The following is an 18,078-nucleotide window of genomic DNA, read 5'->3' on the forward strand; positions in this document are numbered from 1 at the left end:
CCTAAACACGAAACACTTTAGTAATAAGATACTATCTATACTAAAAATGAACTGAAGTTAACATAGATCTATTCAGATTACAAAGTTATCTTCCTTACTTGCAGCTAAAAAAAAAACAGTTTTAACCTACTTATCTGTCAAAGTCCGCAAACACTACCCTGATAGGTTGGCAAACAAAATGTGAGATATTATTGGTAGGGGAGGAGTGACAGTCCTACATAACCCAAAGGCTGAATGTTGGAGGCATAATAAACTTAAGAATGTATCTGGTGGACCTACACATAGACATATATTCCTATATATTTATGCACACACAAACACACCTCAGTATAGCAACAGACAGGAGACTTATTAAAAACAGTAGGAAGTGTGGTGTAACATCTCCAATGCGATATTTAGCTCATCAAGATCTGCCATTACTGTAAATTAAGCCACAGAGCGGGTCCTGTAGAAAGGGAAAGCATGATCCATTAACTCGGAGGCACTACCCACAAAAAACAAAATTGTGCACCTTTGGATGCTTATTCTGTAAATACTAACGTAAGGTCTCCGATGCGAATCAAAAGCTTTATTCCTCTTTGTCAGCTAAAGCGTGTAGAATGGGAAAGCACAACCCATTAACTCGGCGGCAGCTTCTGCCTGCTTTAGAATAGTATTTTTTCTCAGTATGATTGCAACGTAATGGTCGCTTCACTTCTGCTGCTTTCCTATCAGCATTAACCATCTGCCACATAAATAGACTGTAGCATGTAGCACAATATTGGTTTTTAATCTGTCCTGAGTTGTAATACTTTTAATTAAGTACAGACTTTGCACAATGAACTATGGCAGCAACTGCAAAGCTAAATTGCAAGCCATTATCAGGGACAGATCTCCCTAGAGCTAGCACTTCCAGTGAAATTATTAAAATACAATGAAAATTAGTAAAAAACGTAGCAAGGAAAGCAACATGTGGTATTTTTGTAGCACAAGCTATGGAATGCTGTAATAAAAAAGTAATGTTTTCTGGACACTGGATCTTTGACACTCTCCCTTTAAGTTTGAATTGCTATGGGGGCTTCTTCAAAGTAAAACAACTCACGGCCAATTTGTCAGTGGAATTGTTTCAAGTGTACTAGTCCGTGCTTCGGGGCGCCCAGAAAACTATGGAACAGTAATTGAGAATTTTAGTTTCTTATTAAAACATTCCAGTTATTAAAAAGAAAAAAAAACGTTGCATTGACCTAGCTAATGTACATTGCAAGTTGGTTGTTTCGGGAAAACAAAACAAAATAATGTTGTGGGTGGAGGTGTGACGCAAGTGGTGGCTTGGATTGCAAGAATCCGATTGGCTGCCACCACTTGCTTTATCAAGAACTTTAAAACATGATTTTCTACAAGAACTTAAATGTGAGCTTAATGTAAAAACATGCTGAATTATAACTATATAAGGTAATTTACTCATTCGGTTACGATTTCAGAGTGTTTTACATTAAGCTCACCTACAAATCTTGAATACAGTTTCTCAAGCATGTGGAAAACACTCGGGGGTAACAGCTTGCAATTAGAATTTTCTCATGGCGCGCTCGGTGTTAAGCACAGAGGCGCCATGAGAAGGTACTCGGGGTTAGTGAGTTAAAGAAATCCCAATCCCTCTGAGCTACACGCTCTAAGGACCTAAACCTTGTCACCACAATAAACAGAACATGCCGGAGGGATAGATTCCTGTCCCAGAGACTTCCCATACTCTGGAATAAACTACCTATCTATATCAAACAAAGCTCCTGATTAGCACTCTTCTAGAAAAATCTTGATGATTGGATGGGAAATAGGAAATTCACCCCTGGGATCACATCTGTGGCTCTGTTCGACAGTAGCACAGGAAAATAATTTTCTTGGTTGGCAAAAGCCAGGGTATCTTTTTGGCTCTGCTTGTATAGGCCCCAGGGCCAATAGCCAAGTACCAGCCTATAAACCCCCCCTTCTAAGAGACCAAGGACTGAAGTTGTTTTTGAATCTTCTGACCTGGATTCTGATTCTTCTGATGATCTGGATTTGCCCTTATCTACTTATGAGGACTCTGATGCAGAGGACTCTATTCCCTCTGCTTCCCCTCCAGAGGATTTTTCTTTTGGTGAAACCTTGCATACTCCAAGGGAGCTTTACCATTGGGAAAGACAGGATTTTTCGGATTCTAAAAAGAGGCTTAGGGATTTCTTACTCCTGCTTCAGCATATGCCTTTAGCTTTTCCTCCTGTACTAGACATTGTTGATGATGCTTTTTCGGAATCTAGTTTGGCTCCTGATTCTTTGCCTCCTGCTCCCAGAAAACCTGACAGATATTACAGGGTTCCTCATTCTCACAAGTTCCTTTTTAAAATCCTATTGCGGATCCAGAGACTATTTCACAGGGATCCAAGGGCATTAAGGCTTCTACTGATAAAAATCCTACCCCTTCTGATACAGACTCCAGGGCGCTGGATAGATGAGGTAAGAAGGTTTACACTTCTGCAACCTTGGCCATTAGGGCTTTAGACTGTCAGTTTCATATGTTAAAGTATCAACAATGTGTTATTGGATTGCTTAAACAGACAATTATGTTGATTCCTGACTGTGCGGAAGATAAAGAATTACAGAATTTAATGCATTCTGCTGAACAGTTTTGAAAACATACTTTGCAATGTGGATTTGATTCTTTAGAGGCCTCTTGCAGGGCTTCTGTTACTAGTTCCATACTTAGAAGACATGCTTGGCTTAAGGAGCAGTCTTGTACCTGATCATGTTAAAGCTAAATTGCTGGATGCTCCCTTAAATCAGGACCGCCTGTTTGGCAACAAGGCCTAGGAAGTTCTTAAAAAGATGGAAGATAAAGCTAAATCTATGCAAACTGTTAAAGATTTCTTACAAGTTCAGCCTCTTAGATTTAGTAGGCACTGTCCCTCTAAGAATTGGTCCTTTCCAGCCTCTTCAAGGCCTTCTCAAGCCAAACCCAGACGTAGCAGAAACCCCAGGTTTCAGTCCCAGGGGACACAAAAGATTAAGCAGTGGGGGGTTTCTGCACCCAAATCAGGGAGTAGTAAGACTCCCCCCTATGGAAAACTGTCTAAGTGACTTGCTTCTAAAACTTCCAAGCACTTCCCAACTGAATGCTCCTTTAGGCAGAAAGATTGATCTGCAGGCCAAAAACTGGGAACTCATTACCTACGACAAATGGGTCTTAAATATAGTGTCCCAAGGATACAGGCTTCATTTCTACATCTTACCAACAACAAGCGGGTGGCCAGATCTACCCACAAATCAGTGGGCAGAGGCTCAAAATCAAGTACTCTCTCTCTTAAGCATGGGGGCTATTCAGTTGATACCAGAAGAGGAAAAGGGACAAGGGTTCTATTCGAGACTTTTCCTGGTATCCAGAAAAGGCAATACATGGCGTCCTATCCTGGACCTTTCTACTCTAAATACCTTTCCGGTGATTCCAAAATTCAAGATGCTGACTCTTCACCAGCTGCTTCCTATGCTAGGCAAAGATGCATGGTTGGCAACACTAGATTTAAAAGAAGCATACCTGCACATCCCTATCAGGGAGTCTTGCAGAAGATACCTATGCTTCAAAGCAGGCTACATGCACTATCAGTTCTCTGCACTGCCCTTTGGCTTATCAACTACGCCCAGGGTATTCACAAAGTGCCTAGCTCCAGTCATTGCATTCTGCAGGCAAAGAAATATTCAGATATACCCATATCTCGATGATTGTCTAATTCAGGCAGAAAGCCAGGACATAATCATCTGGCCTTTATTCAAAGGGTACTGACTTGTCTGGGGTACAACATAAACGAAAAGAAATCACACCTGGTACCCTGTCAACAAGTTACATTCCTGGGAGCAAGCTTGAATACAACTTCCCAGATGGCTTTCCTCATGCCAGAGAAACAGATTCATTTGACAACCTACTTCAAACAAGTGGTCACAAAAACTCAGCTATCTGCAAGGCAAATACTGCAAGCCTTGGGGTTCATGGCCTCCAGCATTCTTCCATATGCAAGGCTGCATATGAGGAAACTGCAATGGTATCTAAAAAGCATATGGTGTCAACATTCCCAGGATCTAGAAGCAATGATTCCTATCATACCTTGCCTACACCTAGAGTTTCTTTGGTGGGCAGAGGCCTGTCACCAAAACAGGGGACTATCATTCACACTCCACCCTGCCACCCAAACCCTAGCAACAGATGTATCAGACTATACATGGGGGGCTCACCTGGCAGGGAAGTGCATTCAGGGCAAATGGAACCCAAGTCAAATGCACCTGCATATCAATCAAAAAGAAATGTTAGCTGTACAGAATGCTCTGACAGCCTTCAAGGACCTCATTCTTCCAGGACAACTAATGGTAAAGACGGAGAACACCACTGTTATGTGGTACATAAACAAACAGGGGGGTACACATTCTTACCCCCTCTGCAGACTAGCCATGGCATTGTGGAACACAGCCTTGAGCTACCAAGTGCACCTACAAGCTCAGTTCCTGCCAGGAAAATTAAATACACTGGCAGACGGACTAAGCAGAAACCTCATGGACCCACATGAGTGGAAACTGGAACCAAGGATTTTCAACATGTTGACAAGCAAATGGGGGAGCCCAGATATAAACCTATTTGCCTGTCCCCAGAACTACCAGTTGAACAAATTTTGCACAAGGACTCCCCATAGACAAGCCTGGAAAGTAGATGCCTTCCCCCCTCTGCCTCTGCTCTCCAAAGTACTACTAAAAATCAAACCGGACAAACCAAGGATGATTTTCATTGCTCCAGACTGGCCACGCCAACACTGTTACCCCCTCCTGCGCAGTGTGTCATGGTTATCCCCATGGCACCTGCCTCAGACTCCTTTCCTCTTGTCCCAGCAGGAGAACCAGATTCTGCACCCTCAGCTTCTAACACTGAACCTTGCAGCCTGGCTAATTACCTAATCTCTCCTTTACCATCCCTCAGGAAACCTGTGATGGATATCATTTTAGAGGCAAGGAGGCCTAGTACTAGAAAATCTTATGCTGAAAAATGGAAAAGATTCTGGGCCTGGAACCAATGAGCACAGCAGCGCCCAATTTACCTCAGATTTTACAATACTTATCTGAGATGCTTCACAAGGGCCTGTCTTTTTCCTCCATTAAAATCCACGCCTCAGCCATTTCAGCTCATTATAACACAGAACCTCCCCTCTTCTCTCATCCACTGCTCAAGCAATTCCTCAGAGGGGCCAAAATTTGAGACCACTCAGGAGAGCTCCAACCCTTGCCTGAGACCTTAACTTTGTTTTGGAGAAACTCACTCTACCTCCTTTCGAACCAGCTGATACTGCGGACTTAAAATTTCTTTCTTGGAAAACAGCTTTCCTTTTAGCAATCATTTCAGCTTGAAGGGTATCTGAATTACAGGCCCTTATGGCAGTGGAGCCTTTCATCTTTCATGCGGACAGGGTGTCCCTCAGAACCAATCCATCCTTCATGCCCAAGGTGGTATCCAGTGTGGCTCTTAATCAGTCCATTCATTTGCCAACCTTCTTTTCCAATCCATAGAACAAAGGGGGAACGGATACTGCATTCCTTAGATGTGCACAGACAACTTGGATAGGACTAAACCTCAAAGGAAATCTAAACAACTGCTGGTAGCATTTGCTGCAGGGGCAGAGGGGAAGGCTATTTCAAAGCAACCCATTTCTAAATGGATAGGCCATTGTATTCATTCCTGCTGTAAGCACCATTCAAAACCTATCCCCCAGGGGATCAGACCTCACTCCACCAGGGCTGCATCTACCTCTATAGCCTTTCTCAGAGGCGTCCCTACCAGGGACATCCTAGAAGCCGCTACCTGGAGATCTGTACATACTTTCACCAAGCATTATCATTTGCCAATTTTCTCCCAATCCAGAGCTGGCTTTGCCACTGCAGTCTTGCAGGGCCTTATAGCTTGTCCTAATGCTATTTAAATTCCTCCTCCCAACCATAGCTATGGGAATCTACCCAAATGTAATGACTGCAAAAGTGAAACACTAAGAACATAGTACAGTCGTGTGCACTTACCATAAATGTAGATGTTCGAGTGTATTCCTGGTTACCCTCCCTCCAGCTCCCTAACTTCTTTTGGTTATACCTCTACTTTGCTTAAAAGCTTTTTGGTGTATTTGCTTTATTGTTGGAGGTATATCATTGTACTTTTATATTTAATTGCTTCCCATTAGGGGGGCACCTGACATCTGGGGCAAGAAAAACTGATGTAATGATGTTGGATGCATGTTTTATACCCCTGACGACCTGATGTCATGCAAGAAGGGACAGCAACTGACACAGGACCCAAGACTTTGTTAATCAGGCCAACTGAGGGTTACCTGCAAGCAGATAACCCTGATGTCATGACTGCAACAGTGAATACACTCGAACATCTACATTTATGGTAAGTGTACACAACTGTACTTTTTCTTGTGAATCCATAACATGGTTGCACTTTCTTTTGCCCATTGATTTGGGTGTTGGAGTGCTATTTTTGATATGTTTGGAAAACTTATTTTAAGTGACAAGCACTTTCCGTATGTTGGTAGTGGCTTTATTAATTCTCTGGATTAGACAACATTTGTTGGCTAGATTGTGGAATTTTGTATTGCTTTCTTTTCTTATGGGGTTGGCATAAGCAATAATTGCTTTGTAAGCACAGCAGCAAATCAAGTGGCTGTCTGTGTAATTTAATTGCTTCCTTGAGCGTATTTTCTCTATGCTTTTTTTCCCCTGTGTACCTGCCATTTATTAGATCCCTTTGTTGAACCCATTTGCCTGCGCACTGTGCAAGAGCCCTGCCTTTCTGAAGGAGGCAATGACAGATCAAAGGGAGATGTCTTCCAAAGTTCTTGCCTGTGCCTTTTTTTCCTTCTTGTGTTGTATTGTGCACTACTCTCATTTTAATAGCCTGAGAGTTTGGCTTTACTCTGCTCAGACCAAAGCCACCTATGTTTCAGGACCAGACTGTAATTACCCCCCAGGAAACTAAGTGGCACCCCTATCCCAACCAGTGGTTTATGAGTATTCCTGTTTAGTTGTAACCCAACTCAGGATGACTAATATGTGTGCTACAGTTGTAGCAATAGTGTAATACAACATCTCCAATAGGGGCATGCTCCTACCTACATGCTTAACAAGAGCTGTCTTCACCACTTTTCTTGCACTAAGCCCACATTCCCAATCTTCATTGCCTTCCAGTGTCTGTAAACCTGTATTTATAAGTGGCAAGAACATACAACAGGGACCAGCTCCCCTTCTGTTTAGAATGGTAAAGCTAGATGGAGAAATTAGCATCTAACTCTTGCTGCCACTCTCCCTTGCCCAGCTTCTACAGCACTCTTGAACATGGGCCATAGTCAGGCCTCTATCACTCTGTACCATGGATCCAAGGCATAAGCATTCTTTATTTACTGCTAGAGAAGTTTTAGTATTTTCTATGTTTAATATTTTTTTTAGCATGAGTATTTTAATATATTTAAATTCTGTTTCTTCTTTTTTTAGTTTTGAACAGGGAACTCATCATGTCAGAGCCTATAACACTGAATGTTGGTGGAAAACTGTATACAACCTCTTTGTCAACTCTGACATGCTGTTCGGACTCCATGCTGGGTACAATGTTCAGTGGAAAAATGCCCATCAAGAAGGACAACCACGGCAACTGCTTTATAGATAGAGATGGCAAGATTTTTCGTTATATCCTAAATTTCTTAAGAACTTCACATTTGGACCTTCCTGAGGATTTTCAGGAAATGAGTCTTCTCAAAAGAGAGGCGGATTTTTATCAGATTCAGCCTTTAATAGAGGTTTTAAAAGAAAAAGAAAATGAGCTGTATGGAGCTGAGAAGAATGCTTTACTCAATATTAGTCTGGATCAGAAAGTGCAGGTTGTACACTTTACAGTACGGGAAGCACCACAGATCTACAGTCTCTCTTCCTCCAAGATGGATGTCTTTAATGCCAATATATTTTGTACATCTAGTTCATTTTTAACTCACTTGGGATCTAAGCTTTGCTACTATTCCAGTGGTACTTTTTCTTCACTCACCAGCTGTGCAGAAGATCCTCATCACTTCAAGTTGCAGTGGGTTGCTACGGTGACTGGTCTTCCTGAGGAAGAATACACACGTCAGAATTTGAAAAGACTATGGGTTTTGCCAGCAAATAAACAAATTAATAGCTTTAAGGTTTTTGTAGAAGAGGTACTAAAAATGGCCCTGAGTGAAGGATTTTGCATAGATTCAACCCACCCTGACTTTTTGGATTTTATGACTGGCAAAACAATTCGCTTGGTGCGATATCGATAGGCACTTCTTATCTCTGGTTACCTTTTGGTGGAAATGTTTAGTTTAGATATTCTTAACATTGTGATTGAGTCATTAATTTTTCACATTCAGTTCTGAATTTAACAATATTTGAAGAACTTCAAAGCACTGACCTACATTCCATTAAACACTAAACGTTTTCAGTGCCTAAGCCAAACAAGTCGAAAGAATGAATACATAGTTTCCAGTTTTATAATGCTTGTGTGTAAGGTACTGATTATATTTTTTGATGTCTGAATCTTTACCTTGCTAGTTGACACAATTGTTAATGATGTCAGAATATATTACTTGCTTATAATCACCACAAAAGATGCTGTCAGAGGAAGTATACAGTAGTAAACTGTGAATAGGAACCTTTCAACAATGGTATTTTTTTTCCTTTGTACTCCTTAGTTTATTGGTTTTGGTATGGACTAAATCACCCTCTAAATACACTATTGTATAGTTTGCAATCATTTTGTGAGGATTAATATGCAAGGTAAAAGTGATAGCCTCCCTGCTTGTGTAAGGAGCTATTGCATAGCAGATAATACATCAAGCTGCTGCAGACATACTGTGCTTTTTATTTTGTGTGTCTCTCATATTTTTTCCCTGACATGTTTCATTGTGAATACTGCTTAAGTTGTTTTGCATTCTTTGATGATGTTCATCTCACATTGCTGCAGTCCTTACATATGGGTAGTCCGCTGTCCTCGGTCGGCCTGAATACCAAAGTATTAGGCTGACGTCAGTCATGGGCACTTAGATCTGACATCAGAGCGTCAGGGTATAAAAGCGCATGACCGACGTCATTTCCTCAGTCTTTTTTGCCGCATGGTCCGATGCAGAAGCAGCGTTGCAAGTGCCGTTCGGCGTTCTGAAATTTTCGTATTCTGAGTTTCAGACCGAAACCAAGTTGGGCTAAGTACCCGTTGGGAATATTTTTGTTTTTCTTGCCTCAGTTAATTCCGGATGTCAGAAAAGTGAATAATTGTATTTCTTGTGGGAAACAGATACCGCATAGGGATTATCACTCTTTGCATTCCTTGTTTGGGACCGGACCACGGCGTAGTCGGGTGTCGGTTTTGTGCTAGGTTTAATAAGCGCACTATAAAAGAAGGTTAGATTGTGCTAGGTTAGTCTTTGGTAAGCGGTGTAATTATAATATGCCGCCGGATCCTCCGACGCCGCTTCCAAGAAGCGCAAAGACAAATCCTTGAAACCTAGACAGGTTGATTCGTCCGCTTCGGACGCCGGTCCTGCAGAAGCTACAGTGGAGCAGGTGGATCCGGCTGAAGGTTCTGTTGAGTCTCAGGGGGAAACTTTGATTTTGCAGGATGTGGCCTCTCAGGAGTCAGGTCAAGCTGAAGGGGCCTCTCAAGTTACTGTTCTCCCTTCTATGCCTAAGGTGGTTAGGCCTTCTGCTACTATTTCTAAGGCTTCTTCTAAGGGCAGGTCTGTTTTGCCTTCCTCTGGTGTCCCTCCAGGTACTTCAGGGTCTGTGCCTAAAAAGCACATGCTTAAAATGGCAGAAGATTTGATTACTTTAATTAGAGGTTCTATGCCCCCTCCTGATAAGAGGCCCAGGGTGGAGCCAGAGTTGGAAAGTTTGGATCAGGCCTCAGATGACTCAGACTCTTCTGCTGAAGATATTCAAGATTTTCCCCCTTATTCGGATTCTGATGCAGAGGATTCCACTCCTTCTGCTTCTCCTCCAGAGGATTTTTCATTTTCAGAAACTCTGCATTCTATGAGGGAGCATTTTAAGTGGGAAGGACAGGATTTCTCTGATTCACGGAAGAGGCTTAGGGAATTCTAACTTTTACCACAGCATAGACCCTTGGCTATACCTCCTGTTTTGGACGTTGTTCAAGATGTTTTCTCGGAGGCTTCCCTTAATCCAGATTCTTTGCCTCCTGCGCCAGTTAAACCGGACAGGTATTACAGGGTGCCTGAAGCTCATAAATATCTGTATAAGAGTCCTAGGGCGGACCCAGAAACTATTAGTCAGGAGCCTAAGGGTGTTAGAGCTTCTGTTGTAAAGAATCCGGTTCCTCTAGATAAGGAAGCTAGAGCTTTGGATAGATGGGGTAAGAAGGTATATACCTCTTCTACTTTAGCAATGAGGGCTTTAAATTGCCAGTTTCATATGTTGAAATATCAGAATTTCCTCCTTTCTCAGCTAAAATCTAAGGTGGATGCTTTGGCAGAGGGCATAGAGTGTAAAGAATTGCAGGATTTAGTACATGTCTCTGAACAGGTGGGTAAGCATTCTTTGCAGTGTGATTTTGATGCTGTACAGGCCTCTTCTAGGGTGGCTGCCACTGGTTCAGTTCTTCGTAGGCACGCCTGGCTTAAGGATCAGAATTTGTCCGAGCATGTTAAATCTAGAATTCTGGATGCCCCTTTACAGTCTGAAGTTTTGTTTGGTCCCCCTGTGGAGTTGGTTTTGAAGAAAATGGAAGACAAGGCTAAGTCCATGCAGACTGTTATAGTTTTTCAGCAGGTGCAACCTCCAAAGTTTAGTAGAAATTGGCCTACTAAGGGGTGGACCTACCCTTCTTCTGATTCTCAGTCTAGGGGTAGATCTAGACGTGGCAGGGGCAGAGCTCAAAGTACATTCAGTCCTAGAACTTGGAGTTCACCTGCACAATCTGCAGGTGAGGGCAGGGGCCAGTCCTTTCGTAAACAGACCCAATGACCTGCATTTTCAGCTGCCAGATTCTTCTTCCCTGGCAGCTCCTTTGGGAGGAAAGTTAGCACTCTTCAAGCAAAACTGGCTTTTAGTCACCCAGGACAAATGGGTATTGGACATTATAAACCGAGGCTACAAGTTCTATTTCTATACATTGCCTCCTTTCAAAGGCATGCCAGACGTTCCTCCTCGGCAATGGATAGAGGCTCACAAGCAGATTTCTTTACTTCTTCAAATAGGAGCTATACAGCCAGTTCCTCTGTCAGAAGTGGGACTAGGATTTTATTCTCGCCTATTTCTAGTGCCAAAGAAAGGGAACACGTGGAGACCAATTTTGGATTTATCTATCCTCAACACTTATCTGGACATTCCAAAGTTCAAAATGCTGACATTACAACAGCTTTTACCTCTGTTGGGAAAAGATCACTGGATGGTAACTCTGGATCTCAAAGAGGCTTATCTTCATGTTCCTATCAGGCCCAGTTGCAGGAGGTACCTGCGTTTTCGGGCTGGAAATTTACATTATCAGTTCTCTGCATTGCCCTTTGGCTTATCTACTGCGCCCAGAGTGTTCACAAAGGTTCTGGCTCCAGTGATAGCCTTTTTCAGGTTAAGAGGAATACAGATTTATCCTTATTTGGACGATTGCCTGATTATTGCACAACACAAAGACGAACTTCTGCATCATCTACAGTATGTGATGGTAGTGTTAAGATGCCTAGGGTATTCTGTGAACGAAACAAAGTCCAGTCTAGTACCCTCTCAGGACATGTGCTTTCTGGGTGTGAGACTGAATACAGCTTCCCAGATGGCCTTTTTGACCCCGGACAAACAAAGCAGCCTTTCTCTTTATTTCCATCAAATGTCTCTACAGTCCAGGCTGACTGCAAGGACAGTCCTTCAGGGCTTGGGGTTCATGGCATCTTGTATTCTGGTGCTTCCCAATGCCAAACTGCATATGAGGAAGCTTCAATGGTATCTCAAAAATGTATGGACACAGCACTGCCAAGATCTAGACACTGTCATTCGGACAATACCTTGCATTCAGAAAGAATTTTTGTGGTGGGCTCAGGAATGTCACCTAAACAAGGGACTCTCTGTGACCCGACCAGAGGCGAGTCAGATTTTAACGACAGATGCCTCGGACAAGGCTTGGGGAGCACACCTCAATGGAAAATGGGTGCAAGACACGTGGCCTGTCAGACTTCAACATTTGCATATCAACTTGAAGGAGATGTTAGCAGTCCAATTTGCATTGATGGCTTTCAAGGATTTACTTCACCCAGGACAGGTGTTGATTCAAACAGACAACACTACTGTCATGTGGTACATCAACAAGCAAGGGGGAACCCATTCGTACCCTCTTTGCAGGCAAGCGATGATTTTGTGGGAGACTGCTCTCAGTTTACACCTCAATCTGCAAGCAAGGTTTCTACCAGGAGCACAGAACTCCTTAGCGGATGTGTTGAGCAGACAAATTGTGGATCCTCATGAGTGGAAACTGGATCCTCATGTGTTTCAAAAGTTGACAGTGTTATGGGGGACTCCAGACATAGATCTGTTCGCTTCTCCACTAAATTACCAGTTGCCAAAGTTTTGCACAAAAATGTTTCATCCCACAGCTTGGAAGGTGGATGCTCTATCATTCAGTTGGAGCAATCTTCATGTCTATGCCTTTCCACCTCTGCCTCTCATTCCCAAGGTACTCCTGAAGGCCAGAATAGACAAGCCATCCATGATTCTGATAGCACCGGATTGGCCTCGACAGCACTGGTATCCACTACTGAGGAGTTTGGTACGGGAGCCTCCATGGCCTCTGCCTTTGATTCCGCATCTTTGTCTCAGGAGGGCAATCACTTCCTCAATGTCAAGATTCAGTCTCTGCATCTCACAGCCTGGCATATTCTGTTTTAGACCCTGGAGGGTCTCAGCTTCCACAACAAGTTTTGAATGTTATTTTGGAGGCCAGAAGGCCTAGTACAAGGAAAGTTTACGCTGATAAATGGAGGAGATTTTTTCTTTGGAGCAAAGCGAAGGACTTTGATGTTTCCAAGCCTGCTTTAAGTGTTTCTCTTCAATATCTTACTGAGTTATTGGACAAGGGTTTGTCTTTCTCCTCGATAAAGGTTCATGCTGCAGCCATTTCTGCTCACTATGACTGTGACCCTCCTTTATTTTTACATCCTTTGTTTAAGCAATTTCTTAGAGGGGCAAAGAACATAAGACCCCCACGTAGAGCTCCTACTCCTGCTTGGGATCTCAATTTTGTGTTGGAAAAGCTTACTCTACAACCTTTTGAGCCTGCAGCTACTGCCGAGTTGAAGTATTTATCATGGAAGACTGCTTTTTTGTTGGCCATTACCTCTGCAAGAAGGGTTTCTGAATTACAGGCCCTTATGGCAGTGGAACCTTTCCTGATTTTTCATAAGGATAGGGTATCTTTGCGTACTAATCCTTCCTTTATGCCTAAAGTGGTTTCTAGTGTGGCCTTGAACCAAACTATTCATTTGCCTACTTTTTATGCAAACCCCCAAAATAAAGGGGAGAAGATTTTGCATACTTTGGATGTTCACAGGCAGTTACGTTATTATTTGAGCAGAACCAAGGGGTTCAGGCAGTCTCAGCAGTTGTTTGTTTCTTTTGCTTTGGGTTCTCCGGGAAAACCTGTTTCAAAACAAACTATTTCTAAATGGATTGGGTTTTGTATTTCTTTCTGTTATTCCCATCATGGTAAGGAGATTCCGGCTGGAATCAGGCCTCATTCCACTAGAGCTACTGCCACTTCTACTGCCTTTCTAAGGGGGGTAGCTACAAAAGATATTTTAGAAGCAGCCACTTGGAGTTCAGTACATACTTTTTCCAGGCATTACCACCTTCCTCTTTATTCTAAGTCTAGGGCTGGATTTGCCACTGCAATATTACAGGGCATTTTAGCAGCCCCTAATGCTTTATGATTTTGCCATCCTCCCTTTACCTCTGCTTTGGGATTCTACCCATATGTAAGGACTGCAGCAATGTGAGATGAAGAACATAGTACAGTTTTGTACCTACCATAAATGTAGATGTTCGAAGATCCACATTGCTGCAGTCCAATTTACCCTCCCTCCTTCCCCTCTGTAGTTTGACATGGTTATATGTTTGGGTGATGGTTGTTGTTGGGTATGTTTTTGGGAGGTATCCTGTTTTTGGGCTGTGGCCTTTCTTTTTAGGGCCTTCTGACATCTGGGGCAAGAAAAGACTGAGGAAATGACGTCGGTCATGCGCTTTTATACCCTGACGCTCTGATGTCAGATGTAAGCGCCCATGACCGACGTCAGCCTAATACTTTGGTATTCGGGCCGACCGAGGATAGCGGACTACCCATATGTAAGGACTGCAGCAATGTGGATCTTCGAACATCTACATTTATGGTAGGTACAAAACTGTACTTTCTTGTGCTTGTTATTGAGCTATATGGGTATAGACTTACAGTAGAGAGTCAATTATCCGAATGTCGATTATCCGAAATGTCAGTTGTCTGAACCCAACCTTCCAAAGTTTTTGGGTAGGAAAAATCATAAAGTCTGAATATGTAAACGTTATACATATTAGCTTGTGTGTTTTTTAACTTGTAGCCCGCTCGTGTGTGAAAAATATTCTTTATTGTCCACTGGACTTGCTGAATGGTTGAAAAGTATATTTCCTGAGTGCCGAAAAAAACAAGATTTTAGAAGTTTTTTTATCCAGTTTCAATGTATGTTTGATTAGCTAAACTACCCTTGGTCCCCATTAGTTTGGATAATCGACTCTCTACTGTATGTAAATGCAAAGTGAATCATTCCTATTTCTGAATTTCACCATCTGTTTAAGCGTTTACTCCTAAACAAGAGCTTGGATTTTCCTGCTTAAGTTTTTGTTGGTCTTCTGGTCTGTTGCCCAGAATGCCTTAGGGTCGGTGTGTGGTTAGGCTGTCTGATGTAAAATTTACAGTGGATGTACTTTAATAACAGAGCCTCTAAGGAAATTAGATCCACTTTCTTGTCTTCTGATTTCGTAATGCCTTCAGTATGGCATTTAATATACTCCCTGTTCTTATTTTGTTTCTTCATCTTTTAACAACAGTTTTGAAACTGATGTATCTTGTCTTGTTGTTTTAGTTGTGGGGATCCTTTAAGTCTTCTTTCTTATCCTGTGATTATGCTGTAACTTCTTTTTCTCATCCTATTTAACAGTTCTTTGGAATGTCTATAAGGTTATCCATTTTGTAAACACACTGGAGTTGTGAAGGAATGATGTGTGTGATATTAAGCTGCAAATGTATCTAGCACTGCCTGTGATATCTGACATCTCTAAAGGTTATATGTGTTCATTCGACAGCCAGTCTAATAATATTACATCAGAAACCATCCTTGGTGAATCATGGGTTCATATTCTTGTCTTTATCTGTAATTTTATCGGAATCTGTTATACCTGCTGCCATGTGTACCGTATTCTGACACATATCATGACGTCATAAACAGTAGTATAAGAGCTTGCTAACTCTTGGAGTTGTCAGTTCGTCTCTGCCACTCATCTTGTTGAGGTCTTCATCCCTATGCACATCATTGAAAAGTTTCCATATTCACTCCCTGTGTTCAGGTGTCTTCCACATAAACTGAAAATTTGTTTCTGCTGATTGAGAGGGGAGCATTGATTGAAGCACTATGCCACCCATAGACATCTCAGGAAGAAACTCCTAGCTTGATTATATACTAGGAGTATTTCAGTAGTTGAAGTTCTACCTAGTAGAGGTAAGTTGTAAGACCTTTCATGTAGTCCCTGGACTGTGCATGAGCACCACGAGAAGGTAAGATGGCTAGAGGGCAGGTCACTGTCAGGTCCTCATGTAGGTAAGTCCATCTCAAAAGTGTCATGTCGTCCCTGCTGGAGTTTGGCTAGTACTCATAACTGTCAAGGGCTTGTTCTTATGCTTTTCTTCCACTTCAGTGGTCACTGAGGGGCTTGGAAAAGTTGTACCCCCTTGGCTGTTTTGCTGGAAGAAGTTGTTCCCAAGGCATACATATCAGTCTCCAATCAGTTGACCAGACCATATTACAGTCTCGGGAATCAACCAACCCTTGATTTAAGTGCTAGAAAATTAGGACTGTACTCCCAGGGTCTCAACTTGCCTATCCCAGCAGGGTCCAGTGGCCTAGATCTGGAGGGTTTTACCAGCTTCAGAATTCAGGAGCTAGACTTCAGAAGATTTTAAATTTGATTGGGTAGTTTAATGCTGCTTCACTAAGTTTTTTCCCCTAAAACTAGATTACATAAGGCAAATTTGTAAGAAATATAGTGTGAAAATGTAACTTGCCAATTGGTGGCAATGGAGATGGAAAGTATTGTCGAAAATGTACATATTTGTTTGTGTATGTGTATTTACCATCATGTGATTGTTCTGTTAGTCATGCATTTTGTCTTTTTATAGTGAATGTTAGAGTCTTGGTAGGCATGACTTTTGCCATGCTAGGCCTTTGTTGCTAATAGGCTATTTTGTGGTTTACTTACATGTTTTGTTTTTCTGTGGTAATATGTCATATAAATTATATAGGTGTTTGTGTGTGTGTGTGTGTGTGTGTGTGTGTGTGTGTGTGTGTGTGTGTGTGTGTGTGTGTGTGTGTGTGTGTGCGTGCATATATGTTGAAAATATACATCCAGAGGAAGAAACCATTATTGTATTGGAGCAAAAGTTGCACGATCAGTTCATAAGTTCAAAGACATCATTTTAGGCCGATTGGCCTTCAAAAAATGCTGATTCCTTGAAATTTGGTATGTAGGCCTTTCTACCGTCCTATGTATCTAAATTTTTCTTAAAGGTTTCTAAGCTGGCAGATTTTTCTGGCAGATTGTTTAGCATTTAAATCTAACAGAAATATACTGAGACCACATCAGAGAATTGCCCATTTTCATTATAAATTGCATATTGTTATGCTTATGCATTTTAACACCTGTATTAATCTCTCAACTGAAGGTGATTTGCAGAACTGAATCATTTATTGTTTGCTAATATTAATTTAGCCTGAATGTACCTATAACAATATCTCACATCGTGATCCATATCCCATGTTCTTCAACTTCATAATTTCTTTTTTTTTGTAAATTTCCTGTGAACTCCCTCCAGCCTCCTCAGCTGTCCTCTTGTATAGGTACAGAAGGAATTATTCTTTTCCAGGAGAGGTCAGATACAAGTTTTGAATACTAGTGTTAATGCACTTTCATCCTTTTTCGATTGTTTTCTTAACAAATAGCCCATATGTTTAGTAACTGTATACTGTGAGCTCAGAATGAGAAATCAGCATTCCTAAGTTATGTTCCTTGAATTCCTCCAGTTGAGAAGTCATCAAGTAAACAGGCTGTTTAATCATTTTATTTGAAAAGTACATAACTTTGCACTTTTCTGCACTAAATGATAATCCCATGTCCTTTGCCCAATCTCTAACTAATTTTAGATATTCATTTAACTAATCTATGCAGGAAGTTTTTTGTAGTGTAAATCCACTTTTACAGTCATCAGCATACTTTGATATGCAGCATTTTTTGTTCATAGGAAATGCTGATAACATATTTTTCAAGATAGACCAGCTAAAGGAGTTTAGGATTCTGTTAAATATGTCAGGGTTACAATTAGTGAGGTTAAGGGAAGTTCTAAGAGTTGTTTGATATAAGCAGAACTGAGTCTGTCTGCATATACAGGGAGTTGGTCACTGAAAGAATCCGAGAGGGTGTCACTGGAGACGTACTTAATGGAATCAGACACCATTATCCAGTTGAAAACTCAAGCCATAATTTTTAGCTAGTTGAATCAAGCCAGATAGAGTGAGGCTAGTTGATGGGTATTTTGTGGAGATAATCTGCTAACTGAAATTAATGTCACCTAGGATTATCTTTTCAGTAAAAACTGTATGTGAAAGCCAGGCTACAATGTCTTATAGGATAGTAGCATTATTGCCTGTGATAATATAGAGGACTGTAGTATATAGTTGTTTATGGTTATTTAATTTAAAATGGGAGATGAGGAGTTCAATGTGTTATGTAATT

At 41.6% G+C, this 18,078-nt stretch overlaps 1 protein-coding gene across 4 annotated transcripts in view; it reads left to right on the forward strand.

Moving 5' to 3' along the window:
- Positions 1-8,901, forward strand: part of KCTD21 (potassium channel tetramerization domain containing 21) — an 85,112-nt gene extending 76,211 nt beyond the window's left edge. For all 4 annotated transcript variants that reach the window (XM_044072698.1, XM_044072697.1, XM_044072696.1 and 1 more), the window contains one exon: positions 7,528-8,901. In XM_044072698.1, coding sequence (XP_043928633.1) covers positions 7,548-8,330 — 783 coding nt within the window. In that variant the 5' untranslated portion in view covers positions 7,528-7,547 and the 3' untranslated portion in view covers positions 8,331-8,901. The remainder of the gene's footprint in view (positions 1-7,527) is intronic.
- The last annotated feature ends 9,177 nt before the right edge of the window (positions 8,902-18,078 follow it).

This window comes from Protopterus annectens, chromosome 5.part0, assembly GCF_019279795.1.
Source record: "Protopterus annectens isolate FY-2018-M chromosome 5.part0, PAN1.0, whole genome shotgun sequence".
Lineage (NCBI taxonomy): Eukaryota > Metazoa > Chordata > Ceratodontiformes > Protopteridae > Protopterus > Protopterus annectens.